The following is a 27,443-nucleotide window of genomic DNA, read 5'->3' as shown; positions in this document are numbered from 1 at the left end:
TAGTCTTGTTTGAAATAATTCCACTATTGCATCATTAAACTCCTCAAGGTTTTGTTCTCGACCAAAGTTATATTCCCGTATTGTTCGATCTCCTCTTGAATGTTTATAGGAGCATGTAAGAAATAACCCTCTTGAGTGTTTTCTTCTGCATCTGTGTTATATTCTGGTATAAAATCCTCTTGAACATTTTCTTCTCGATCCAAGTTAAATTCCTCTATTTGTTCAATCTCCTCTTGTTCTCCTTGTGGCACATCTAAAAGAAGACAAATTTAAAAGAGGTTTATGCACTGAATGAGTAGATGAAAATAGAATAAAATGATTTATAAATCACATATCAACCCACTGGAATCACTAGAATCACCACCGACAGTTGAAGTGTTCTTGAATTCTGATTATGACACAAACAAAATATAAACATATGACATATGAAAGGTTTTACAGAGTATTCATGCTTTTATGACGTGACTTACGTGAAGTTTGTTGGATTGGTCTAGGCTGCGGTAATACTACAGCTGTAGGTCTTTGGAAAGGCTGGGGGTCTTGATGCTCCGGCCCTCTTAGATTCTTAGGGGCTTGTGCGGCGGTTTGAGGAAACTCGTCGTCAGAAATGATCACAATGTCGTTTTTTTAATAATCAGTAAATCATATAAAATATTTACTTAACACGTATGATACTTTTTAACTCACAAAACACTTCTAAAAGGGTGTTTTTATCTGAAACAAAAGAAGGGGGGTGTGATGGTTAATTCATCATTGTGTCATTGAGGATATCTTATTGGGGGTGTTGGGTGCTGGTGGATGGGTTGGGAGTATTGCTCAGGGGTATCATTGGTTAATTGTTAAATGTTAAATTTGTTGGTCTGATGTGGTATGTCTGTTACGGAGATGTACTGTTTTTCCATTTCCATTTGTAGGCCTCTGGTGAAAAAAAAAAATCCATTCTAACAATGTAGTCATTGTTGGTCTTTACACCATTTACGAAACTTTTAACAGTCACACTGATAAAAAGTTACAGTCTCAGTAGCGCTGCTCCAGTGGATGTGACCGGGTCCAGATAACCTGAAAAGCACTACGACTGCTGATTCTGCATTGAAAAAAAACCTGGCTATACAACCGTTTGACAACGACCAATACTGAATGTTTTCATGCTCTAAAATTTTTGCAAATATCCCCAAAGTAGATTTCAGCTTCTTCAGTGCATCAGGACAAGTGGCCATAGTTGTGCTCAAAGAATCACCAATATTTCACATGTAGAGACAGAGTATTTCAAGGGGAAAATGGTGGGTGTGTCTTTATTTTTCAAATTTTGTGTGCGTGTATGTGTGTTTGGCTGTAAATTCAATTAAAGTAATGACTTTAGACCTCTATGACGTTTTAACTGGAAATCCGAATTATTATTTGATTATATGACCAATGTATGGAAGTCATTACACACTCATTAGTCAGTAACCTTTGACCTTTTTAATACTTACTTTTAATGACATATCATTAATCATTTGGTGTCTCTGTATTGGGGCTATTCAAGTTATAACTGTTTCCTGGATTCTGTAGCATTTTGTTGACCGCCATGTGGAAGGTATTACACACTCATTAATCATTGACCTTTGACCTTTTTGATAAATACTTTTAATAACATATCAATCGTTTGACCTGACTTATTTTTGGGACGGGCATTGTATATTACTATATCACTTATAATAATTAGCATAATCTTTTGAAAATGAACCAAAAAGGACTAGAACTAGAAGTGCTAATTCAACAAAGAGACATAAAAACAATTCGGAAAGAGAAATAGTTGTTTTTTTTTTGCTCATGATACAAAAAGCATTGATTTTGTCTCTGTTAATTCTACATCTTGGTCTGAATCTTGAGGACCCTTTGCTATGAAGCCAATTGGAATAGAAAAGCCAGATGAGAGCATCTAGCCACCATTACCTTCTTGTTCCTGTTGTGGTGCTTTTTATAATCATTCATCTAATGGTGGATGAAAAAATGAGTCATATTTTTTATATGTAATTTTATTTACTTTGCCCCATTTTCTCACTAATTTGGTATTGGCCAATTCCCAGCTACCACCTAGCTCTCTACCAGACAGGGAGGGTAAATGTGTAAGGACTCGTCAGGTGCCAGTGTATTAGAATCCATCAGCAGATTTATTGAAGAACAGAAGACAGGTAATCGTAGTCAAGGAAACGTAATCAAGGGTCAAATACCAGAAAACTAACACTCAGCAAACTAGTCAAATACGCAAATCCGAAACTCGTAGCAAAGAGAGTAAACAGGCAAGGTCATACACGAAGTAGCTAAACAGGAACTGAATCAAGGCTTGGCAAGTAACGCTAAACGGAAACAATGCTTCGCAACTGAGTGAAGGTGGCGTGCTGCTTAAATACACCTCTGTACCGGAAGTGGGCAGAGATGATTAATATTCGGGCAATGGCTCCCTCTGGTGTTCAGGCCCAGGCTGCCTAGTGACAGAACCCTCCCGTCTAGAAACACCTCCAGGTGTTCGTCGTCGAGGGCGCCCCCTCGGGCAAGGAGCAGGTCTGTGGGGAAAGTTTTGGTGAAACTCCTCTATGAGTCCAGGATGTCGCGAGCATTGACCCAGCAGCGCTCCTCGGGGCCGTACCCCTCCCAGTCCACCAAGTATTGGAGGCGACTGCCCTGGCGACGTGAGTTTAAAATGGTGTTAACTCGGTAGGCGAGGGAGCCGTCTACATCCAGGGGAGGGGGCGGTTTGTGAGTATTGGGGTTCATTGTCTGGGGTCCGTGATAAGGCTTGAGTAGAGACACATGAAATGTGGGCGAGATGCGATATGAGGCGGGCAGTTCAAGGCGATAAGAGACCGGGTTTATCTGGCGAACAATTTTGAAAGGGCCTATGAATTTCAGGCTGAGTTTACGGCAGGGTAGTTTCAGTTTCAGGTTACGTGTGGACAACCAAACCCTTTGCCCCACCTGGTAGGCTGGGTGAGGCTGACGTCAGCGGTTGGCTTGAATAACCTGCCGTCGAATCACCCTCTGTAGGTGAACATGGGCTCTTTCCCAGGTCTTCTGAACGGCGTTAGTCCTGTGGAGGAATGAGTCAAAGAGTTCTGGGCATATTCGGCCCATGGGAGGAACTCGCTCCACCTGTGTTGTTCTTTGCTGCAGTATGCTCTCAGGAACCTTCCCAGCTCTTGATTCAGGCGTTCGGCTTGACCGTTGGATTGGGGATGATACCCAGAGCTCAGACTAACCTTGATCCCCAATTGTTTGCAGAACTCCTGCCAGACTCTGGAGGTAAACCGGGTGCCGCGGTCCGACACTATGTCCTCCAGGAGGCCAAAATTACGGAACACGTTCTGAAAGATGGCCACGGTGGTTTCCATGGATGTAGGTAAGCCTCTCATGGGGACGAGTTTACATGCCTTGGAGAACCGGTCAATGACTACCATGATGGTTGTGAAACCCTGCGAATCGGGGAGGTCGGTGAGGAAATCTATGGAAATGTGAGACCAGGGACGGCGTGGGATGGGTAATGGTTCCAACAGGCCCTCAGGCAAATGGCGGCCGGTCCGAGACTGGGCACAAACGGAGCATGAGCGTACAAACCCCTCCACATCCTGGTTAAGAGAAGGCCACCAAAAGGTTTGACGTAGCAACCGGGTCATGTGGTGTATGCCTGGGTGGCCTGTACTGGGGCTTTCATGGGTCCACCTGATCAGTCTCTGACGGAGAGCTCTGGGCACGAAACGCTTGGAAGGAGGACAGTTCGGGGGTGGTGCCTCTGAGGTGTAGGCCTGTTCGATTTCCCTCATGAAATCCCAACGTATGGGGGCTACTAGAACAGAAGGTGGGAGGATGTTATCCGGGTGTGAGGGAGACTCGCTGACCTCAAGGATTCTGGAGAGTGCGTCAGCTTTACCGTTCTTGGACCCCGGACGATAGCTGACTGTGAACTTGAATCGTGAGAAGAATAGTGCCCACCTGGCTTGGCGTGAGTTCAGGCGTTTAGCTTCACGAAGATACACAAGGTTCTGGTGATCAGTGAGAATGAGAAATGGGTGAATAGCCCCCTCCAACCAATGTCTCCACTCCTCTAGGGCAGACTTCATGGCTAGCAGTTCCTTGTTGCCCACATCATAATTCATCTCTGCTGGTGTGAGTTTGCGGGAGATGAAGGCGCATGGGTGCAGTTTGCCCGACTCTGGCTGGCGTTGAGAAAGTACTGCCCCTACTCCACAGTTAGAGGCATCCACCTCCACGGTAAAAGGCAGGTCAGGTCGTGGGTGTCGGAGTATGGGGGCGGAGGAGAAGCTCTGCTTGAGCCTATTGAAGGCTGTCCTGGCTTGGTCAGTCCACCTTAATTTCCGTGGGTTTCCTTTCAGCAACGAGGTTAAAGGACTGGCTATGGTGCTATAATTCCGGATGAAACGGCGGTAAAAGTTTGCAAACCCCAGGAATCATTGTAGCTCCTTAATACTGGTAGGTTCCAGCCAAGATGTGATAGCTGCCACTTTGGACTGGTCCATTTCCACTCCCTTTTGAGAAATCACATACCCCAGAAACGTTATGGAGGATCAGTGGAATACACACTTTTCCAGTTTTACAAAGAGGTTGTGGTCTGCAAGACGGTGAAGGACGGCTCGAACGTGAGAAATGTGTTGGTCATGGTCAGATGAGTAAATCAGTATGTCGTCGATGTAAGCTATAACGTGACTGTGGAGCATGTCTCTGAATATTTCGTTAATCATGGATTGAAAAACTGCGGGGGCATTGGTAAGTCCATACGGCATGACTAAATACTCAGTGTCCATTTGTCGTGTGAAAAGCAGTCTTCCATTCATCTCCCTCCTTTATCCTGATCAGGTTATAGGCGCTGCACAGATCGAGCTTAGTAAATACTTTAGCTCCTTGTAGCTGTTCGAGGGCAGCTGGAACTAACGGGAGAGGATAGGGGTAAGGCACGGTGATGGCGTTCAAACCTCGGTAGTCAATGCATGGCCGGAGACCTCCGTCCTTTTTCTCCACAAAGAAGAAACCTGCAGCAGCCGGTGATGTAGAGGGTCGGATATATCCAGCCGTGAGGGCCTCTTCGATGTAGTCCTCCATGGCCTTTTTTTCCGGAATGGAGAGGGGGTAGACTCGACTCTTGGGTGGTGTGGTGTTGGGGAGGAGCTCAATGGCGCAATCCCATGGTCTGTGCGGTGGGAGCCTGGTCGCCTTTTCCTTACTGAAAACCTCTCGCAGATCGTAATATTCCTGAGGGAGTGAACTAAGGTTAGATGTACCTGGGCTTTCAACAGACGTAGCGAGGCATGGTCGAGGTGTGTGCTTCAGAAAACAATTCTTTATACAGAAAGGGGCCCACCTACGGATGTCACCGTCCCTCCAGGAGATAACAGGGTCATGACGCTGCAGCCAGGGTAGGCCCAGGACTATGGGGTTGGATGGGGAAGAGATGACAAAGAACAATAACTGTTCACGATGGAATAATCCGAGTTGGAACTCAATGGGTTGTGTTTGAAGAGAGATGAGGCCTCCTCCGATGGGTTGGTCGTTAATGGCGGTCACTCGGAGTGGAGATATGCATGGGACCGTGGGCATGTGGAGATCGCGCACCAGACTACAGTCCATGAGGTTGACTGCCGAACCAGAGTCAATTAGCGCTGTGACATAGAACTGAGAATTAGCGAGAAGCAAGAAAACAGGAAGAGAAACCTTGGAAAATCGTTCTATAGCCTCTACCTGTGATGTGGCTGGCTTCTCTGGGCATCGGAACACTCTGTGGCCTGGTTTTCTGCAGTAAAAGCAGAGGTTGAGCCTGGTGCGTCGTTCCTGCTCTTCCTCAGTAACTCGAGCCCTTCCCAGTTGCATGGGTTCAGAGAAATCCACTGTGTGTTGTTGAGCCTCCATCATACGGCGCGGCATGACACGTGGGGCGGTGGCTGTGAGTCGGTGTTGGCGGCACAGGTTGCCTAGGCGGATGGCTGTGGAGATGTATTGAGACAGCGTCACGTTGGTGTCACGGCATGCCATCTCAGCTTGTAACTCCGGGTTGAGTCCTTCGCGGAACATGAGAGCTATCGCATTCCATCCAGACTGCGCGGCCAGCGTGCGGAATTTAATGGCGTAATCCGCTGCCGTATCCATTCCCTGGCGCAACTCCAGCAGCTGTACGGAAACATCCTTGCCTCCAGCCGGGTATTCGAATACCTCCTTGATTAAGTTCGCGAAATAATCCGCAGACATTTTGACTTGAGGATCGGAGTCCCAAACCGCTGCTGCCCAGTCTAGCGCTCTACCGGTAAGCAGGGATAAACGCGCACCTGGTTCTCTTGTCGCCGTACACCTCTGGTTGATGAGCAAAGTAGTTGTCACATTGACGTAGAAATCCCCGGCAGTGATCGGCAGATCCGTCGAACTTTTCCAGCAGGGCGAAACGGGGAAGTTCACTGCGCACATAGAGTGCCGGCGTAGCGGCGGCTGCTTGGTCTTGTGGCTGTTGCTGGAGTTGCTGATTGGCGGCTCTCAGAGAGTCAACTTCCTCTTGATACGCTCGGATGAGGACTCGCTGTCGCCATAACGCCGCTTGCATATCCGCTGGATTCATCTCAGGCGAAGCATTCTGTAAGGACTCGTCAGGCGCCGGTGTATTAGAATCCATCAGCAGATTTATTGAAGAACAGAAGACAGGTAAACGTAAGCAAGGGTCAAATACCAGAAAACTAACACTCAGCAAACTAGTCAAAAACGCAAATCCGAAACTCGTAGCAAAGAGAGTAAACAGGCAAGGTCATACACGAAGTAGCTAAACAGGAACTGAATCAAGTCTTGGCAAGTAACACTAAACGGAAACAATGCTTCGCAACTGAGTGAAGGTGGCGTGCTGCTTAAATACACCTCTGTACCAGAAGTGGGCAGAGATGGTTAATATTCGGGCGATGGCTCCCTCTGGTGTTCAGACCCAGGCTGCCTAGTGACAAAATGCTATCATTTGCTCCCCCAAAGTCACATGAAGCCAGCCAACTGCATCTTATTGAACTGCTGTAGCACATGGCAGTGTAACACTATCAGGAAAGCGGTGTCTGCTTTCTTTTGTAATATATCTCATAGACGCCAGGATTGAACCAAAAAAATCCACCCCAACAATTGTGTGGTGTGTCTGTGTGTGGTACGTCTGCCATTTTTCCTTAGCTATTTTGCCTTGTACTCTTCTGCAGACAACACACACATGCCCTATGCCCTAATGTTAAATTAAGTTGTATTTATTTGTCACATATACATTACTGCAGAGTAAATTCTTTTCTTCTTTTTTTCCTTGGGGGTTGCGGTCAGAGTGTGGGGTCAGCCATGATGCAGCACCCCTGGATGGGGATTGGGGGGGCTTGCTCAAGGGCTGAACGGTGGCAGTTTGTCAGTGCTAGAGGTTGAAACCTGATGTTCTGGTCAACGACCCACAGCCTTAACCACTTGAGCTACCACCACACCATGTTTGACATATAGACAATACTATAGGAAGCAATTTATGCTCCTTTGGCAGAATAACTTGATAACTTTTTCCACACCTGTTCACTTCTTAAAAACCAGTTGTGGGTGAATTGGTGGGGTTACTTATTCAGGGGAAAAAGGGAAGCAGTGCGGAAGGCTCAAAGACTAAGTTGGCTCATAGTCATTGAGGTGTGGGTAGTGGAAGAAGTGGCACAGTGCAGTGCCATGGTGACCCGTATGGGTATGGGTCCCTATCTAATAATTTGTCTCAGAAGGAGGGTGGTACAAGCTTCTTTCCTACTGGGCTCTGTCTGGGGTTTCCAATTTCTCTCTGAGTCCCAAGTCAGGGCCCCTGTAACTTCACAAAGGGGAGTCAGGTATACCTGGGGCAAGGAATCAGCCTTGGTGTGCTTGGAGCCAGGGTGGTAAGACAGGGTGAAAGCACATGAAGAATACAGTCCAGTATGCTTGACGGGAGTTCAGACTCTTGGTAGTCTTCATCTACTTAAGATTCTTGTGATCAGTATAGATGGGGAATGGGTGTCAGGCTCCCTTCAACCAGTGTCACCAAGTGGAGTTTGGGTTTGTCTCTGATTTGCTGGGAGGGCCTGACTGTCTGTTTCTGAGGCATCTGCCTCCACAGTGAAGGGCTTTGATGGATCTCTGTGTTTGTTCTGTTTGGAGCTGACATGAATGCTTATTTTTCCATGTGTTTTGTGTACCTATTCAACTCAACTATCTCAGCTTTTTGGCAACTCTGTGCTGCACTATGACCGCCAAACCCTTATCAGCATTCGGACATCCATGTTGGCGTTGGGATCTCGGGACACTGGTCGATGTGGTTTTGCGCATCCAGTGCTTTTACTTTCGGCTTCCGTGGAGCTGCTACGGCGGCGATGTTCCCAGCAGAGAAAGAAAGGCCGTAAGAAATGTGGAAAGGTGTTGCAATAGGTGGTGGTGGTGTGTATAAAAATCTTTTTAAATGTTGTCAACTGCTGTTTGGATATTATACTAGTTTTGAACTGCAGTTATTTAGGGTTGATTGAAGTTTTCTGAAATTTTGTCTGGCATAGTTACTTTATAGTGATTTTTTTTTTATAACTGATTGATTCCTTTAATTTTACTCTGTTTGTGACTGGAGCTACTCATAGGGGTGGATATACCCTTGATCTTGTATCGTCTTTGGGTCTCTCTGTCACAAATGTTGTTGTTTGTTTATCTGATCATTTATTTGTTTGTTTCAATGCTGTACTTCCTTTGTTAAATATTGTCAACAGAAGGGCTGGCCATTACTCTTGTTCTATAAACACTTCTACATCTGCTAGGCTTTCATAGGCCTTTTTAGCTTCGATATGTTACCACAATTTAGAGTTTTTTAACCCTGTTAGTGTGGATGAGTTTTTGTGGATTGTGTGGATTCTGTTTGCACTGATATTTTAGATGAGATTGCACCTTTAATGTATTGTGAATTAAAAACTCAGCCCCAGCCTTAGATGAATATTAAAATTCATATTTCTAGACAAGCCAGTCGAAGGGTCGAGCGAAGATGGAAGAATTATAGGCTGCAAGTATCATTTGAGATTTTAAGAGAAGCCCTGTCATGTTTTCAGTCTACTGTAAAGACTGCAAAAGCAAATTATTTTTCAAATATTATTAATCATAATTCAAAGAAGCCTAATATTTTATTTAAAACAATTATTAAAGTGATTTTAACTGCTCCTGTTAATTCTGTTGAGGGTGATCAAAAGATGTGTGAGGACGTTTTACAATTTATTGTAAATAAAATTGATCATTTCTGGGCACAGATTATTCCTTGAAAAACTGATGGTTTCCATTTAAATTCCTCAAATTCCTTTATTAGTTTTGAACCAATTTCCTTAGTACAGTTGGAACGTATCTTAAATCATACTACACCAGCGATCCTATCCCCCCTCGTTTGGTGTTAAATTTGTTTAATCTTTTAGGCACCACTATTCAATCTCTTTTCAACAATAGTTTAATTAGTGGAGTTGTTCCAGCCTGTTTTAAACATGCAGTAGTGCAGCTGCTTTTGAAGAAGGCTAATTTAGATTGTACAGTTTTAAATAATTACTGACCAATATCCAAATAACCTTTTTTGTCAAAAGTTTTAGAGAAAATTGTTTTATCTCAACTACGTCCATATCTAATTGCAAATGCTGTTATAGACATGTTTCAGTCAGGCTTCATATCTTGTCATAGTACAGAAACTGCCCTTCTTAAAGTTTTTTAATGATATTTTATTAGCAGTTGATTCCGGAAAGATAGTTATCCTCATTCTACTTGATCTTACAGCAGCTTTTGATACCATTGACCATGGTATTTTATTGAGCCATTTGGAGTACGTTGATATTAAGGGTACTGCCTTAGATGAAGAAGCAGGACTAAAATTGAGATGCAGCCTTGGTCCGAAGCTAAAAGCAAGTCATTTGTGATTTTAACTAGTGCAGTTTCTGTACTATGATGGGGCCTAAAACCTGACTGAAATTCTTCAAGGATATTGTTTTCCTGTAGGAAGGAGCATAATTGAGCTGACACCACTTTTTCTAGTATTTTTTATATAAACGGAGGGTTTGAAGTAAGTCTGTAATTTGATATTTCATTAGGGTCTAGTTTTGATTTCTTAAGAAGAGGCTTAATAACTTGAGAGATTTTGGGACATGACCTAGATATACCCGAGGAGTTAATAATATTGAGAAGAGGCTCTCCAGCTGCATGTATCACTTCTTTCAGCAATCTAGTTGGAATTGGATCTAACAAACACATTGATTTAGCCGTGGTGATAAGTTTAAATAGCTCTTCCTGCCCTATACTGGTAAAGCATTGTAGCTTTAAATGTGGAGCTTTAGGCTGGTCTAGATCACCGGATGCTGTCAAAGGTTGAACATCCAATATTTTGTTCCTAATATTATCAATTTTTTCAGTCAAGAAATTCATAAAGTCCTCACTACTAAACTGTGCTGAAATACTCTCTTCAGAAATCTGATGTTTTGTTAGTCTAGCCACTGTACTAAATAAGAATCTGGGATTGTTCTGGTTTATTTCTATCAGTTTGCTCTGATGCTCACCTTTTTTAATCAGATGGGGGCAACAATGTCTAGTGTGCTGATGAAAATAGTGCCTATGCTGTTAGTTACTTCATCTAGTGCATCTGCATTTAGGGGTCTAGTAAGAAGTTGAGACAGATCTGGCAGATTGCTTGTAAATCTGTCTTTAGTGGTTGGAGTTATAGTTCTACCAAGTTGATAACGTGGAGAGACGTGTCGAATGTTCTACAGGTAGAGTGTACACTAAGAGGTGATGGTCAGTGATGTCATCGCTTTGAGGTAGAATGGCTATATCAGTAACATCAGTCCCATGTGATATAACTAAGTCTAGTGTATGATTAAAATGATGAGTTGGTCTATTAATGTTTTGTTTAACCCCAAAGGAATTTAGTAAATCTATAAATGTGAGTCCTAACACATCGTTAGCATCGTCTACATCAATGTTAAAGTCTCCTACAATTAACACTTTGTCAAAACTGATCAAAAGACCTGAGAGTAAATGTGCAATCTCATTAAGAAAATCAGTGTAGGGCCCCCGGGGTCTATACATGGTGGCCAGAGCAAGATATAGTCTGATGGGGCTCATGCTTATATGAATATCCTGACAGAGTAGACTCATTCAGACCAATGTATTCATTTGGTCTAAGCCAGGTTTCGGGAAGTGGTCCTGACACGATGATCCTCACCAGGCCCTGAAGTCCTTCTTTAGGATCTCTGTCTGATCGTCTGCCTCAGCCTGATGTCGTTCGTGCCAACATGGAGGACCACAGCTCCGATGTTCTTGTTCAGGATTGCGGGTACCTGTGTAGTGAAATCAACAACACGAGCACCAGGAAAACAGCGAGTGCGCACCTTACCTTTAGCCGCGGTAGCACGGACATGCCCGGACGATGGAGTCTCCGATGATCACCACTTTTCTCCCCTTTGTGAGACGGTGTGCGACGCTGTGATCATCGGAGACTCCATCGTCTGGCACGTCCGTGCTAGGGTCGAGATCTCGAAAATGGGTGGTAGCGGAGGGGGAGAGGTCCTCGCCCGGGACTTGGCTTGTGTCTTCCGCTGCTGCTGAATCCATCCTCCATGGTACCCTGGCGCTGGAGTGAACGAAACCTGGGCGGGCTGCATCCTGGGTGCGCTGGGCCTGGGCAGAGAAACATGCAGAGTTGAGGTTGTGGGAGTGTTTGTTTCACGCTGCGGATTTCCCTGGGACAGGGAAGATTCCAGCACGGCTTTCCGCTGTCGCAGCTGGGCCTGCTTCACCTGTAGGTCACAAATCTGCTTCTCCACGGCCTCCAGCTCCAAGTCCACCAAGTGCAGCTCGAAAGAATCCTCACCTGCACTCAAAGGCAAACCCACAACCGACATAGTGTTACAAAGCAGTAGTACAACAGAGATAATTGGTGTGAAAAACGTAAACAAACTTGTGGTAGCCGGGCTAACAGGTTAGCGTGCTAATGGGGTAACCGGCTGTAAGCAGGTGATCTGGAAAACAAATAAAACTAGTGACATAAAAAGTGTTTGAAATGAGAATGTTATGGGATACTATTGGCTAATAAAGATATTATAAAAAGTTATAATATGGGACAGGATTTAGGAAAAAAATCTAGAAAACTTGGTGAAATTTTAGGTTAGCTAGGCTCAGAAAAACACATCTCCTTCTTCTTATTACATTACACTGGTTGCCCGTCAAATTTAGAATTGACTTTAAGGTTTTGTTAATGGCTTTCAAGCACTGCATGGTATTGCACCAAAATATATTTCCAATCTTCTAGTACCCCATCAAAATTCAAGAAACATGAGATCTAGCCAGATGATTCTTCATGTTCCTAAAACAAGGCTAAGATCAAAGGGTGATAGGGCTTTTTCGGTGGCTGCTCAACGCTTATGGGACCCTCTTCCTATGCACATTAAATCTGCTCCTTCTATAGATGCTTATAAGTCGAGCTTGAAGTCTTATGTTTTTAGTTTGGCTTTTAATACTGGCTAGAGTGTTTAGGTTTATACTGACTTTGTGATTGTTTATTATTTATGTGTTTTAATGTTGCCTGGAAAGCACTTTGGTCAACAGTTGTTGTTTTAAATGTGCTATAGAAATAAAGTTTTGGATTATTTGAGGGTTTTTTTAGCAGCGGTCTTTTCTTACCCTTTTCAACAAGGGGACACTAACGGGAATGCCATGATGCTAAATCTTCTGATGAAGTGTAAATAAATTGAGAGATTCTGCAGGGTTTATTTAAGGTGCATGTGTAATGCACAATATGGACCCATATTGGAACTCTGCTTCACCTGCCACCATCACATGTGTGTGGGCATTAGAGGAAACTAACGAAAAAATGAAAGAAATGTTCATCCGCATATATTCACTTAGGTTTTTATGCAGGAATTCTGGAGTTGTGGCTTTTAGCTCAGCGTGCAGATGAACCATTAGTCTAGCAGGATCAATAACCTTTATGGTTTACAAGATCAAAATTAACTGTACTATAATACATTATGCCCTTGAAAATTAATCAATCATGCTATTCAAAAACGCTTAAGCAAACAAAAAAAGATTCAGTCATGCAGAATAAGTAGACTTGGTAAAATATAATAAGATAAGATAAAAATTAAAAAAACTCCTGATCCCACAGTGGGGAAATTCAATTGTCACAGCAGTTCAACAGACAGTTACTGTGCAAGTATTTAGCCTAAAACTAGAAAGAAATAAATTTAAAAAGACAAAAAAAATATATTGCACAATACAAACAAATACAAGATTCAAGATTCAAGAAGCTTTATTGTCATTTCAACCACGTATAGCTGACGCAGTACATAGTGAAATGAAACAACGTTTCTCCAGGACCTGGTGCTACATAAACATACAACAACAAAGTTCAACATAAAAACAACACCACAGAGCTAGGACAGAAGATTGTCTTAGCCACGTAAAGTGCACAGTGTGCAGCTCGGTGCAAACAGAGCATAGACAAGACAGTGCACAAGACAATAAATACAAGAAAGACAACACAAAAGAACACAGGACACTTAGCGCCAAAAAGAAAGAAAAGAACATGTGTAATGGAATGTAAGTGAAATAAGATAAGATAAAGTGAGATGATGTAAAAAAAAGTATTGTGCAAAAAAATTGTGCAAAAATACACAGCAGCGGTTGAGGTAGTGCAAATAGAAATAAACATAAATATAACTATAGCAGCGGATGACAGGTTGAGGTAGTGCAATAAGTAATGAACAATATAAATTGTGTGTGCGCGTGTTCACACAGTCAAGAGAGAGTGTGTGTATCTGTGTGTGAGAGAGACAGAGAGTTGATTCCTGAGTGAGAGTGTGTGTGTGTGTGTGTGTGTGTGTGTGAGAGAGAGAGTGTGAGAGAGTGTAGAACAGTTCTGTCCTGGGTGTTGAGGAGCCTGATGGCTTGAGGAAAGAAACTGTTACACAGTCTGGTTGTGAGGGCCCGAATGCTCCGGTACCTCTTTCCAGATGGCAGGAGGGTGAAGAGTGTGTGTGAGGGGTGTGTGGGGTCGTCCACAATGCTGTTGTAAAATAGTAAAAGAAAGTAAGATTATATAAAATTGTAAAATATAAAAATATTGCACATTTGAACATCACCGTAATGCAATGTTGTAAAGTCTGACAGCCGCTGGTATGAATGACCTGCGGTAGCACTCCTTCCTGCACTGGGGGTGTAGCAGTCTGCTGCTGAAGGAACTACACAGGATCTCCACAGTCCCATACAGGGGGTGAGGGGTGTTGTTCATGATAGATCTCAGCTTGGCTAACATCCTCCTCTCACCCACCTCCTCCACCAGAATATATATATCAATAATTTCTGTGCTATTCACTGCATTTGTGGGAGTGGCTATTAATTCATTACTTCCATAGAAATGACAAGCTAAGCAAAATCACATATATTGCCATAGTGAATGATGGAGATGAGCCCTTACACAGGCCATAAGCAAACAGTGTAATTAAAAACTCTGTTAACAGTTGTACTGTTAACTTTTAATTGTAGCAGGGTGGGCTGATAAACCTGCTGAGAAAATTTCATCATTGTATTTGAGGCAAACAGCTTCAGGGCATTATTTTCAGACGCCGGGGATGGAAGCCACCAAAACACCCCCCCTTTAAAAAAAAAACAAAAACCAATGAGCATTTCTCGAACATGAGTCACTCCCTTAGCCTGCCTATATAGCACAGTGGTAAGGACGCTTCATCTTCAGCCTGTGGTTGATATAGTAGCTGCACACAGCAGGACCATTAGGAAGGAAGCAGGTACAAAAATATAGCAGGTAAGATACTTAGCCTGGGTCCATTTTCCTTTGTCCTGGTTGCTGTATGCCTCATGCCATTTTAGACTTATGTTTTTTGCTTGATGTGGTTGAGGGTCATGTGTTTGGGTTATTTTTATTTTAAGTTAAGCAGTTACCCTGATAATTGGCAGTGATGTAGTCTCTATATTTTGTGTATATCTGGGTTTTTACATGTAATGTATCTTGTGTGAATAGACAACTTGCTTCCAGCAGCCTTTATTAAATAGCTACAGCATTTACCTAATATTCCAGCTTATTCATGAAAACTATTTTGGTTTCCCAAACGTTTTATGCTGAGATCTTTAGCTGGGAACCACAACAAGACTTTTTCAATGTTACATAATTCTCCTTTGGTGGTTTAAAAACGTTTGTCAGCAACCTACTACACATACAGCAGTGATATTAAGGAATTGTGAAATGTTTATGGTACAGATGAGATGATGAAACTGATTTAAACAGGAAGTGTCTTTGCTTAAATCAGATATCTAACATGCAGATTGTCCATAACCTGGATAATGAACACAATGAGATTAAAATAATCTTATTCCTGCATCCCATTATTTTTGTGTCACATGGACACAACTTTTTTAATATAAAACATTATTAAACATTACCCAAAAAAACAATAGTGATTTCTGAAGCCATTGTGAAACACACTCCACCCAGTGTTTGGCTTTAAACTACTTCCTCTAGTTACCAGGAGGATTTCTATAGTAAAGTTCCTAGAAATGAGGTAGATAGTGTATGACTGGAGGTCTTTGTGTGTCAAAGGCAGGAAGCAGTGATTGCAGTGTTTAATAACTTTCCCCCTTTTTTTCAGAACCCCACATAACCAAAGGCTAGCTGAACTAGCAACCACTCTGCATCAATGGAAGACAAGGAGCAAATCAAACACACTGCAGCCATAGTGCTGGGTTGCTTGGAGTCAGTGTCCTCCTTTGCCTCAACCTTCAACCCTCTGTTTGGTATCGTCACCAAACTGGTTGGTGCAGTGAGGAAAGGCTTGGTGGAAGATGACACCCACAAGCTGGAGAAGGACTTCCAGCAAATTCATGACAAGTTGGAGAGCATCTCTGTGCAGAACAAGCAGCTGCTGGACCAGACCCGCATCTCTGAGATCAACGCAAACTACGGTCAGTTGGAAAAGAACATCGAGACCCAGTACAAAGCCTTCAAGAACATGGTAGACAGCATCAGGAAGAACCCTGACAACGACGAGGTTTACAAAGAGGATTTCAAGAATATCTATAGAATTCAAGGCAGCTTTCAGAATTTGCTAATGTACTATAACTCCATCATGGAAAAGCAGGGTTCATTTGAGAGGCCACTACTGAAATATTACCTAGAGGAGTCCAAGAAAGTTTATGGAGAAAGGAACAAGAAGTTTATGGAGGCAAAATGCGCTCATCTGACCAACCTCTTCTACATCGGCCTCATAGCTCTGATGGCCTACTATGTAGTCACTGGGGATGATGAGGAGGAGTTCCAGAAAGAATGGGGCCAAAAGGTCTTGGAAATTCAGACCAAGATGCAAGAAGTCCTGGCTGAGTGTAATTAGAAGAAGTGATGCCAAATTCTCATCCTGTATTGTTTCTATGCCTTATTTGATCAGCACCTAAAACTACACTTTTAATTCACTTTAAGCAGATTACACAACATTTTCATGACTGTTTAAGTCATACATATTGTTAAATATATATAGTACAGCTGAAGACATACTTGTGTATTATGATCAGAGTTATTGATTATTTGATTATTTTCCAACAAATAAATAGATTTTGTTGACAATTAGCTTGCATCATTTTATCTTTAGCATACGTGTTAAATCACAGAACCTTAGATTAAATCATATAATTAATATGGTCACTGTAAAAGTCTTTTTTGTGGATATTTTTGGATCTCTCAGGATGCAATAAACACCAGAGTGATTGTATGGCAATAAAATGATTGTACTGCTTCTAAATGATCTAAATGGCATGTAGTTCATCCAAACTTTCATTTAGCACAGCAGTATAAAAATTTACTGCACAATAAAGATGAATCCTTAATATCTGGAAGACTTGGGGCATGTTTAAAGTTTGAGATATTATTTGGACTGATACATTTCTAGGAAATTGCTTTCATTTTTGCAGAAGTACAGTTTTTAAAAGTTTGTGCATGGCAACCAAAGTCCATATTTTATCAATTTTTGGAGAAAATAAGTAAACCACTGCAGCAAACTACAGTGTGCCTGAAAAGTCTCCAAATATATGGGAAATCACCATTTTATATCGAAAAGCAAAAAAAAAAGTTTTTTTAAAAAAACATCCTTTATATGATTGCTCTTTCTTTGCGCACAATGTCATCTCTCTCTGGCTTACGATGATATTGGGCGGGACTTCATTCCTGAATTCATTTCTTTAAGTCATAGGTGTCAAACCCGATCCACAAAGGGCCGGTGTGGGTGCAAGTTTTCATTCCAACTGAGCAGAGAAAGTGTCAGAGTCAAAGAAAGAGTCAAAGAAGCTTTGTTGTCACTTGGACCATATATAGCTGATGCGGTACACAGTGAAATGAAACAATGTTCCTCCTAGACTGAAGGTGCTACAGACAAAGTACAGTGACGCAAACAAACATAGAGCTAAACGTAGAGATAAAGCTAAACTATACTTAAGGTGAAATCTTTAGTAAAACTAGACATACAACAGAATGCACAGGAAGTGCACAGGATAGCAAGACAAGACAGTGCAGACAAACAACATATAGACCGACTCTGTGCAAAAGATGAGTGTTGACAATGAATGCAAATAATAAAGTTAACATGTAAACAGGATCAATATCAAGTGTAAAGTGTAACGTAAAGTGACATATGCGTGCAAACAGGACAATTTGTGTGTGTGTGTGTGTGTGTGTCCAGCACAGTATAGTTCTCTGTTGAGTGCAGTTTTCAGTTGTGTGTGTCCAGCACAGTATAGTTCTCTGTTGAGTGCAGTTTTCAGTTGTGTGTGTGTGTCTGTGTCCAGCACAGTTCAGTTCTCGTTGGGAACACAGTTCTCAGTTTTTGTGCGTGTGTGTGTTGTGTGTGTGTCCGTGTCCAGCACAGTTCAGTTTCTCTGTTATCAGATCTCGGTTGTGTGTGTGTCCATGTCCAGCTCAGTTCAGTTCTCTGTTGAGAAAGATAAATTTAAAGAAAAATAGAAATATATATATATATTTAAATCAGTGAGATATAGGATATTGGATATACAAATACAAATATATATACAGCTCTGGAAAAAAAATAAGAGACCACTGCACAATCTCCAGATTTGAACCCTATTGAAAACCTCTGGAATGTCATCAATGTCACAAACCATCAAGCAAAGCTGAGCTGTTTGCTTTTTCGCAAAAAGAGTGGTATAAAGTTCCCCAACAGCAATGTGATAAACTGGTGGAGAGCATGGAGCCAAAACACATGCAAATCGGGGTTATTCCACCAAATACTGATTTCTTAATGTTATTTAGCCAAAGCATTAACACAATTTGTTTACAAATTATTTGCATTTTGTTTTATTAGAGTTATTAAAGCTCTGCATGATCTTGGGTTATTTTGATGTGGTGTTGTCATTTCTGTTAAATATACACTCTAAATAACAATAGTTAAATTTGCTGTCCCCTCAAAATAACTCAACACACAGCCATTAATGTCTGTGTTTACACTACACTAAATTTACACTGTTATACAGGCTGTACACTCACTACTTTACATTGGAGCATTGTGTCATTTCTTCAGTGTTGTCACATGAAAAGATATAATAAAATATTTACAAAAACATGAGGGGTGTACTCACTTTTGTGAGATACTGTATGTAGACAGTGCAATGCACTAAATGACCGCTGACAGGTATTGTAAGCGCTGCTTGAAGAACCAAGCTCAGGGTAGGAAACATGTCGGGCTCAAGGAGTTTGTAAGCACTGGCCATGTCAGATATAACTCCCTCTTTCTTCTTTTTTGCCAGAAACTGTTTCGCTACCAGAATTTCCTCTTTACAAAGTTGGATTTTGTAATGTGTCACAATGAGGTTTAGAGATTCCTCACTAAGAAAGTCACCTGCTGGATTGCAAGCTTGAATACCCTTCATGAGCTTTTCACCAACACCAGAAAATCTGTTGCTCAGCTCACTTATCATGTGGTCTAGACATGGATACCAAAGATGACGTTTAAGCTGGTTGGAGCTATCACATGGAGCCCTAGTGCCCAAAGTGGAATCCACTGGGTAATCATCCATCCGTCTCTGCATACGGCAGGGACCAGACAGGATCTCTGAGATGTTATTGGACTTGCAAATTACTTTTGTCTCCTCTTAGAGCTGTTCTGCTGTTTCTTCACTGCTCCGGATTAAGGTCAGTGTTTCAAGAACAGCATCTTTGTAGAGTGTTGCTTGGGCCAGGTCCACAGATTCTTTCTGGAGATACTTATGGAGCCCCTCTGTAGCAGCCCAGGCAACATTGCAAGGTGGGGCCCATGTGGGCCCCATATGGGCTTGAAACATGGGCCCTAGATGGGATTGTCCGCGGGTTCCACGTGGGCCCCATCTAAATTAGCCCATATGAATCCCATGTATATTCTGACTGGGGAAAATGTGGGGCCCAACTGGGCAACATACATGAGGCCCATATTGGTCCCACTTTGTGAAGCCCATGTGGTATATACAAGGGCCCATTGTAGGTTTATCAGTGGGTACTGGACTAGCACCACATGGGTGTGTGTGTGTGTTTTAAGGCATCTTACCTGGACAGTATAGTTATTTATATTCAAACAGTTTTGTGCTTAATTCTTATTTTTAATTTACCTGTGATTTTTACATTCTGGTGCTATCCCAAACATATTCTTTTATTAAGTGATAAAAGCATCAGGATTTTACTTTGGTAAATGTCTAAATGTAAAAGCCTATAAAGAAAAAACATGAAAAGGGTGAAATTTTAAAAATCAGAAATTAAAATGCAGTATAGGTATCTGTATTCAATCAAAATTTTCAGCCTTTTGTAAAATGTTGAACATCAACAGTAAAACTCAAGTATAATACTCTACCAGCATCTGGTCTTATGTAACCAATGGTACATAACATTTGGGGAAAAAGAAATAAACAGTCAAAAGTTAAAGTGATATTTCTCCCAAAAATGAAAATTCTGTCATCATCTCACCTGCATGTCGCTCCAAACCCACAAGAAATTAATTTATTTTCAGCACACAAATGAAGACATTTTTAAAATGAAAGTTTATTTCCCCAAAACTTGGACACTTCAAAAAATTCATAAAAAGATTGTAAAATAAATTCATATGCATCAAGAAGTTTAATCACAGTCTTCTGAAAAGACATGATCGCTTTATCTGATAGATTAAATTAAGGTTTTATTCACATATAAATGCTAAAAAACTAATATAAACAGAATCAAGCATGTTTGTGCTTCTATTTACCGAAACTGAATGCTGTAAACATTGTTGTCTGATCAATGTTTATATGTAAATAAAAGCCTAAATTCGATCTGTTCATCATATGAAGTCATAATGACTTTTCAGAAGACTTGGATTAAACCACTGAATTCATTTTGATTTATTTTTGATCTCTTTACAAATATTCTGAAGCATCAGAATTTTGGGGGAATAAACTTTCAACAGAGGGACATAAATCTTGCAGATATCATTAAAACTTAATTTGTGATCCAAAGATGAATGTAAGTCTTCGTTTGGAAAGACATGAGGGTGAGTCAGTGATGACAGAATGTTCATTTTTGGGTGAACTGCCCCTTTTTAGAAACATCAGTGCTCTTTTAATTGAACTACACTAACAATGTAGAAGTACAAAAAAAATTAAAAAATAAACCTGTTGAACATTACAGCATTAAAATATTTGGACTCAGAAACAACTCATCACACTCCTGGAGATGGTCTTCTCTCCTGCTGTGCTCTAATGGCCCTCTTTCCACCCCTGTCTCTTGCCCCAGTGAACCATTTGGAGATCCTTTTCTGCCTCTTTTTGGTTTACATCTTCAGTCATTGTGTTCTTTTTCAGTCCACCTGTAAAAGCAAATGCACATTAACATCTGAAATGTTCAGCTGCATATTTTGGTAACACTTTATTTTTGGTGTCCCTGTTCCAGTGTCATTGTACATTCAAGTACTCAGTGATATTAATTATAAAAATCTACTTACAGGGTAAAAGGTCAGTTTAGCCCAAAATCAAAACTAGAAAGATTACACTATATTTACAGTTCTGAGCCCACTCAGAGCCTGGTCTCAGAACTGTTTGAAATTCACCCTAAATGACCTCGCCTCCGAAAGCAGCACATTACGCTTCTAGATGCCTGATCGGATAGCTCAGAATTCACAATTATGCTAATTATTTTAAATTGGCGCTCCATTCTGTATTGATGTGTTACTTGCCAGATGCTTACCTGTTAGATGGCCACTAGATGGCAGTATGATGCGGCGTAAGCCAAGTTGATAACAGTCTGTAGGGGAAGAATAAACACTCTCTTATGGCAGAACACAGTGTGTGAGAGCCTCATCAATACATGGTACCAGGATAAAGAAAGAAAGATGATGAATTCCATCCGTTCACCAGATGAATTGAAGTTGACAGGTAATGTCAATGAAAATTGGAAAGCTTTCAAGCAAAGTTTTGAACTTTATGCACTCGCCATTGAGCTGGATGGTAATGAACGGAGGAAAATAGCGTTGTTGCTAACAGTGGCAGGACGCACTGCACTGTCATCTTCACGGAAGATGAAAAAGACAAGTATGAGGCTGTGATTGAAAAATTCGAGCAATACTGCACACCAAGGAAAAATGAGACCGACGAAAGGTATGTCTTCAGAAATAGACTGCAGAAAGAGTCAGAATCTATTGAACAGTATATCACGGATTTAAGATTGAAAAGCCAGTCGTGTAATTTTGGAACACTGTGCGACTCAGTGATTCAAAATCAAATAGGTATTGGAGTACAAGATAAAAAAGTGAGGATGCAGTTGTTAAAAGAGGCTGACCTCACATTAGAAAGGGCAATAAAAATTTGCCAAGCGTCAGAATGTGCGATGGCACAGCTAAAAAAGCGATGTCAAAGAAAAAAAAACAAAAGTCAAGCCAAGAGAGCAGGGGCTGTAGAAAGTGTGGCAACAAACATGCGCCGAGAAAATGCCCAGCTTTTGGGAAGGACTGCAGGAAATGTGGAGGAAAGAATCATTTCGCTGCTATTCAAAGAAAAAAGTACAGCTTCTAGAAAAGAGGAGTGACAGTGAGGATGAAGCAGCAATCTTCGTGGACTCAACTGAAGATGGACAAACTGCATCAGCTGATGAGTGGATAGCACACCTGGATATAAATGGTACAAAGGTTTCATTGAAATTAGACACAGGGGCACAGGTAAACATCCTGCCCATGAAAGACTTTCAAAGACTGAGAATATGTGACAAAAAAGTGAATCTGAAAACCTATGACAACAAGACCATACCCACAAAGGGTGTATGCAGAGTAAGTCTGTCCTGCAATGGGAAAAAGAAGGATGTTTCTTTTGTACTTGTGGAAGGAAATAAACAAGCTATACTGGGACTGAAAATGTGCATGCAGCTCAGGTTAATAAAGAGAGTCCATGTCATAAATAAAGAAGTGACAATACAAGAGAAAAGTAGAGATGCAACTATAAAAGGAGCTTTGCACAGTGACTGAGTAAAGGAATATAAGGAAGTTTGCCAACGGCACAGATACCAGCAACCAAAAGAGCCCATGAAATCATCCATACCTGGCTGTTCTTAACTACAGAGCATCACCATTGGAGAATGGTGACCTTTCACCGGCAGAAATGTTCATGAATAGGAAACTGCAGACAAAGCTTCCATCAGCTAAGCATCACAAGGTACAGAGTACATTGAATTCTGCAAATGAGAGGCAGATGAAGCACTACAACAGGACAGCCAAACCACTGGCTCAGGAAGAAGTGGTAAGGGTGAGATGTGGTGGACAGTGGGGACCACTGGCCAAGGTGGTAAAAGAGACTACACCAAGATCATACGAAGTGTTGACAGAACATGGAAAGATGAGGCGGAACAGAAGAAACCTGCTGAAAGTGCCTCAGAGAGACATAAGAATCATGGAAAGTGACTCACATGACCTGGAAATCTCAAAGCAAAGAGAACAATCAGAATTGCAAGGCAAGTTATCAGAGACTGATAAAGAGAAAGATGTCGAGACAGACAGAACATCTAAAGAGACAAGTAAAAAGACCCAAAAGAAATGTTTTTTTGTGGGGTTAAGAATTGTTTAATGGTTTAAGGAAATATGAAATATAAAGATTGTGTTTTGCTTAAAGGAATGTCAAATATTGTTTGTATATGTTAACTGTTTAAAAAAAAAAGGGAAGCTGTATTGATGGTACTTGCCAGATGCTTACCTGTTAGATGGCCACTAGATGGCAGTATAATGCGGCGTAAGCCAAGTTGATAACGGTCTGTAGGGGAAGAATAAACACTCTCTTATGGCAGTACAGTGTGTGAGAACCTCATCAATACCCGTTCGTTCCTCATCAGCAGCTGGCTGTACGGTAAAGTCAAATTTACTTCAGGTGAAAAAATGGCGGCTAACCTTACACAGCCACAAAATACACAAGGAAAGCATAAAATAAACAAAAATGTGTTCAAAGTCTGGAAACAAAAACCTCTACACATTACTATCAACACATATAACCATATTTTAATCCTCACACACACTTAAGTGATTATAACTGTTTCACGCTTCTCCCCCCACAGAAAAGTTTTTAACATTAGTTTAGCAGTTTTAAAGATCATTTAAACTGTCAAAACAAAGTTCCCGATGCTTGAGACCACAGATAATAAAGAAATCTTTAGAAAATATTCATTTACCCGCTTATTTCGCTCCACATCCACGTCCTTCAGCCGCCTTCAACAGATGAAGTGATCTCCCTCCCGCCTGTCAGTCACTGGGTCTGGAAGAAACTGTATCCTTACGCCATGGCGGGATTTCATCTACTTCCAATATTTAACATCTTCAGTAGTCATTTTTAAATTTCCGCTTATTTTCAACCAAGATCACGTGATACATAATATTATGATATAATGTTATAAGAAGAAATTCGTAAGGAATCATTCAAAGCAGTAGGACTACTTTGTCAAGCGGAAGGTGTCGTCAGTTAGCGAGTAGGTCTTATTGAACAGGTAGGTCCAGTGAGACCCATTTAAATGTCTTCCTTTCCGATTTCCCCTCATTCCCAGTTAAATACATTTTGATAAATGCACAGGCAAGTGAACACTGTAATGCTGAACATTCAAACAAAGAAACAAAATAAAATAATGGAAATATACCATGGAACACAATGGAAAATAATGCATTTTAATTTAAAAAGTAGCTATACCAAAAATCTGTGATATTCGTTGTTTTAAAGTGATTAGTAACCACATTTCATTATTTCAAAACGATTAAAGGTATAAAGATGTATTTTAGGTGTGAAATCATTTTGCCCACTTAGATCCTACATGGGACCCACTTAAATTGCCCATTTTCAGCCCATGCCCACTTGGAGCCCATGCCACCTGGATACAGCCCATATGGGGCCCACATATACATGTTGGCTGGGAGATAGCAAACTCTTGAACATTACAAGCATGTACACACTGGAAAACCTGGACAGTTTTGACAGCAGCCCAATTGCTATGGGTGTGGCACATTTTTCCAGGCATCTTAACAAAGCAGTCAGATTTTCAAGCACAGCTTTGACTGAATTGAGTTGGCATTCCCATCTAGTTTTAGAGAGCTGGACAAATTCACTGTTCTCTAAACCTAATTGCTTCTGTGTGTCATGAAATGCTTGATGATTGACCACTGAAGGGCTAATATCTCAAAAAAAATTGTCTGCCTCTGGTACAGCCCTATAAGTGTGGCAAAGTACCAAATTCAGTTCATGAGCATAACAGTGTATGTAAACTGCTTCAGGGTGCTTTTCACGAAAACGAGCTTGAATTCTGTGAAAATATTCACGTCTCTCAGCAATGTCACTGATTTGTGCTACATTCATTTTCTCAACACCCCCCCCTTCTATTAAGCTGGCCTTACAATTCCTCCAAGCAAGCACAGAAGCCTTGTGTCCTGAACTTGCTTCATGCTCTCTGAAACTGTCCAGAGCTCGTTTCCAATATGAAAAGCCTCCAGTGCTGATCAGAGAATCTTTATTATTTCGTGCTGGAAGCTTTCCATATATCCTGCAAGCATAGCAGAATGTGGCATCTCTTTTAACAGAGTACTCCAGCCATTCAAAAGAGTCAAACCATCTCTGCTGAAAGGTTCTTTTTTGTAGACCAATCCTGGTGACTGGATAATTTATGAGATTAATTTGTTTTGGTCCTGATTGCAAAGTCCCTAAATCATCTTCTTTCTCACTGTCTTCTATGCCTGGCTGCTTGTTTGCGTTCCCTAATTAATCTGCAATACAAAAGTAAAATACGGAGGATAATGCATGCATTTGTATGTAAACAGAGAGCTTCTGACAACAAAAATATGCTATATTATGCATAGTTAATCTAGTCCTAGTAAAATATTTAAAATGTTAAAATAAACTAAACTTTACACACACACACACACACACACACACACACACACACACACACACACACACACACACTGTACCAGTGTCCAATTCTAACTGATCCTGTTGCAGCTCATTTCTGATGCCATCTATGCCACTGCCTTCTTAAAAAAAGATTGAGAATAATAGAACAAAACAGTGCTGGTTCCATATATAAAAAAACAGTACAAAACAATTTGACATTGAAATAATAGTTGTATATATATATATATACAATATATATATGTATGTGTGTGTGTGTGTATGTTTGACTTAAAGCGGTGCTGCGCAGACCGATAGGTGTGTAACATCAAAGTATCGCGAGAGCAGTTCTAGAGCATATTCGAGCATTTATTTAATTTCTATGACATTTCCTCTAAACTCCTGGGCAAAATTCGGGATAAAACATTCGGGGCTAGATAAAAAAAGCCCTAGCGACGCCCCTGGTGGGAGCCATGATTTAAGTCAATCAGCTTGGTTCAACAGCTCACTAAAGGCCTGGTCACACTACAAGACTTTAACCGTCAGCAGATCGCTTTGCTGTTCAGACCACATGACTTTACTGTATGTCTTTTTGTCCTTGTGGTGTTCACACTACGCGACGCTTCGTAAATGATCCACAAGAGGGCGTCGCACACCACACCATCTGACAACAACTCTTGTCACTCAACGCCTCAACGGTATCCCCAAACCACGTTTTGTCACGAAAACACACGCGACAGGTGGATCCGGAAATGACGCGAGACTTGTTTGTTTTGAAAATGGACGTCGGCAGGAGTCTCGCTCTAAATAAATGTTGTGTCCACAACATTTGTGTCCACAGTTTGTTGTGTCTACAGCCATGTTGCTGCTGCTGCTTTTCTTCCGGTGACCTCAACTCTGTTGACTTGCTCTCTCATTGGCTGGAGGTCGTAGCTACAATTGACACCACGTGATGTGGAGTCGGCCGACCGTCCCAGATATTTAACATGCCAGATATCTGGATTTTGTCTGTGAGGTGTCAGCGAGCCTCTTTGAGGCGTCGTTGAGTAGTCCACACATAAAGATTGCCGAGTGCTGATCACCCGCTGATTTTCCCACGATCACAGACCGAGCTGTCGGCCAGCTCGTTAATTTGTAAATCTGGCTTAAAATCCTGTAGTGTGAACTAGGCTTAAGGTGTGCAAGCACTCTTTTTTAACTGCAGAGTAATCAGCAGATGTAATCGGATACAGGTGTTTGTTTTAAAACTGCAAAGTACATGGTGATTCCATAATATTTTCCTTGTTTCCTTGTGATTCCATGTTTTTTTGTTGATTTCTTCACAATTAAACAATTGAATGAACATCTTCCAAGAGTGGTGATTCCATACCTTTTGCCAGGGGTTGTGAATATATATATATATATATATATATATATATATATATATATATATATATATATATATATATATATATATATATATATATATAGTGTCCAGGTCAGGAAGCTCGGTGCAGATGATACGCTCAGCGTATCATAAATTACTTTGAAAAGTCATTATTTAACAAGCCTGAAATAAACATTTGGCCCATTGGCAAGTGTAATATACCACATATTTTTGGGCCAGTTGAGATCAGATTGGTGGAAAATAAAATCACTACCAAACACCTGAAAATTAATATTTTAAACAATCAGTAATCGTCCATATGGTCGGGAATACACACTTACCATTCCAACTAAACCATATCTTCCAATGACAGAAATTTATAGCTGTCAAATCTGAGGATATAAACATGTTCTCCATGATTACAACACTCTCTTGAGAGTGAAGAATTCAATCTCAATGTTTATACATTCCCTGAAAGGACCAAAAAAAGTACTGCTCTTACAGCAAAGGTGTTCAGTGAGTTGTGGACACTCAGGTTCTTCTACTCTAGCACTCAGGTTCTTCTACTCTAGCCTTGGCAAACCATGTCTTGATGGACCTTGCATTGTGCACAAGGGCATTGTCATGCTGGAATGGGTTTGCGCTAGGCCTGTTAGGTCCAGTA

General features: G+C 41.2%; 1 protein-coding gene across 2 annotated transcripts in view; it reads left to right on the top strand.

Annotated features, from left to right (window-relative positions):
- The window catches only part of LOC131344614 (protein rapunzel-like), a 47,188-nt gene extending 28,622 nt beyond the window's left edge, over positions 1 to 18,566 (top strand). Inside the window, exons 1-2 of one of the 2 annotated variants that reach the window (XM_058377046.1) lie at positions 14,707 to 14,821; positions 15,663 to 18,566. In XM_058377046.1, the coding sequence (XP_058233029.1) occupies positions 15,711 to 16,400 (690 nt within the window). In that variant the 5' untranslated portion in view covers positions 14,707 to 14,821; positions 15,663 to 15,710 and the 3' untranslated portion in view covers positions 16,401 to 18,566. Of the gene's footprint in view, positions 1 to 14,706; positions 14,822 to 15,662 lie in introns of those variants that run through there. The other variant, XM_058377045.1, reaches the window with a different exon arrangement.
- Positions 18,567 to 27,443: the final 8,877 nt, after the last annotated feature.

This window comes from Hemibagrus wyckioides, linkage group LG23 (genome assembly GCF_019097595.1).
Source record: "Hemibagrus wyckioides isolate EC202008001 linkage group LG23, SWU_Hwy_1.0, whole genome shotgun sequence".
NCBI classification, from domain to species: domain Eukaryota; kingdom Metazoa; phylum Chordata; class Actinopteri; order Siluriformes; family Bagridae; genus Hemibagrus; species Hemibagrus wyckioides.
The sequence above is the reverse complement of the archived record's forward strand: the minus strand, read 5'-3'. Positions and strand labels throughout refer to the sequence as shown.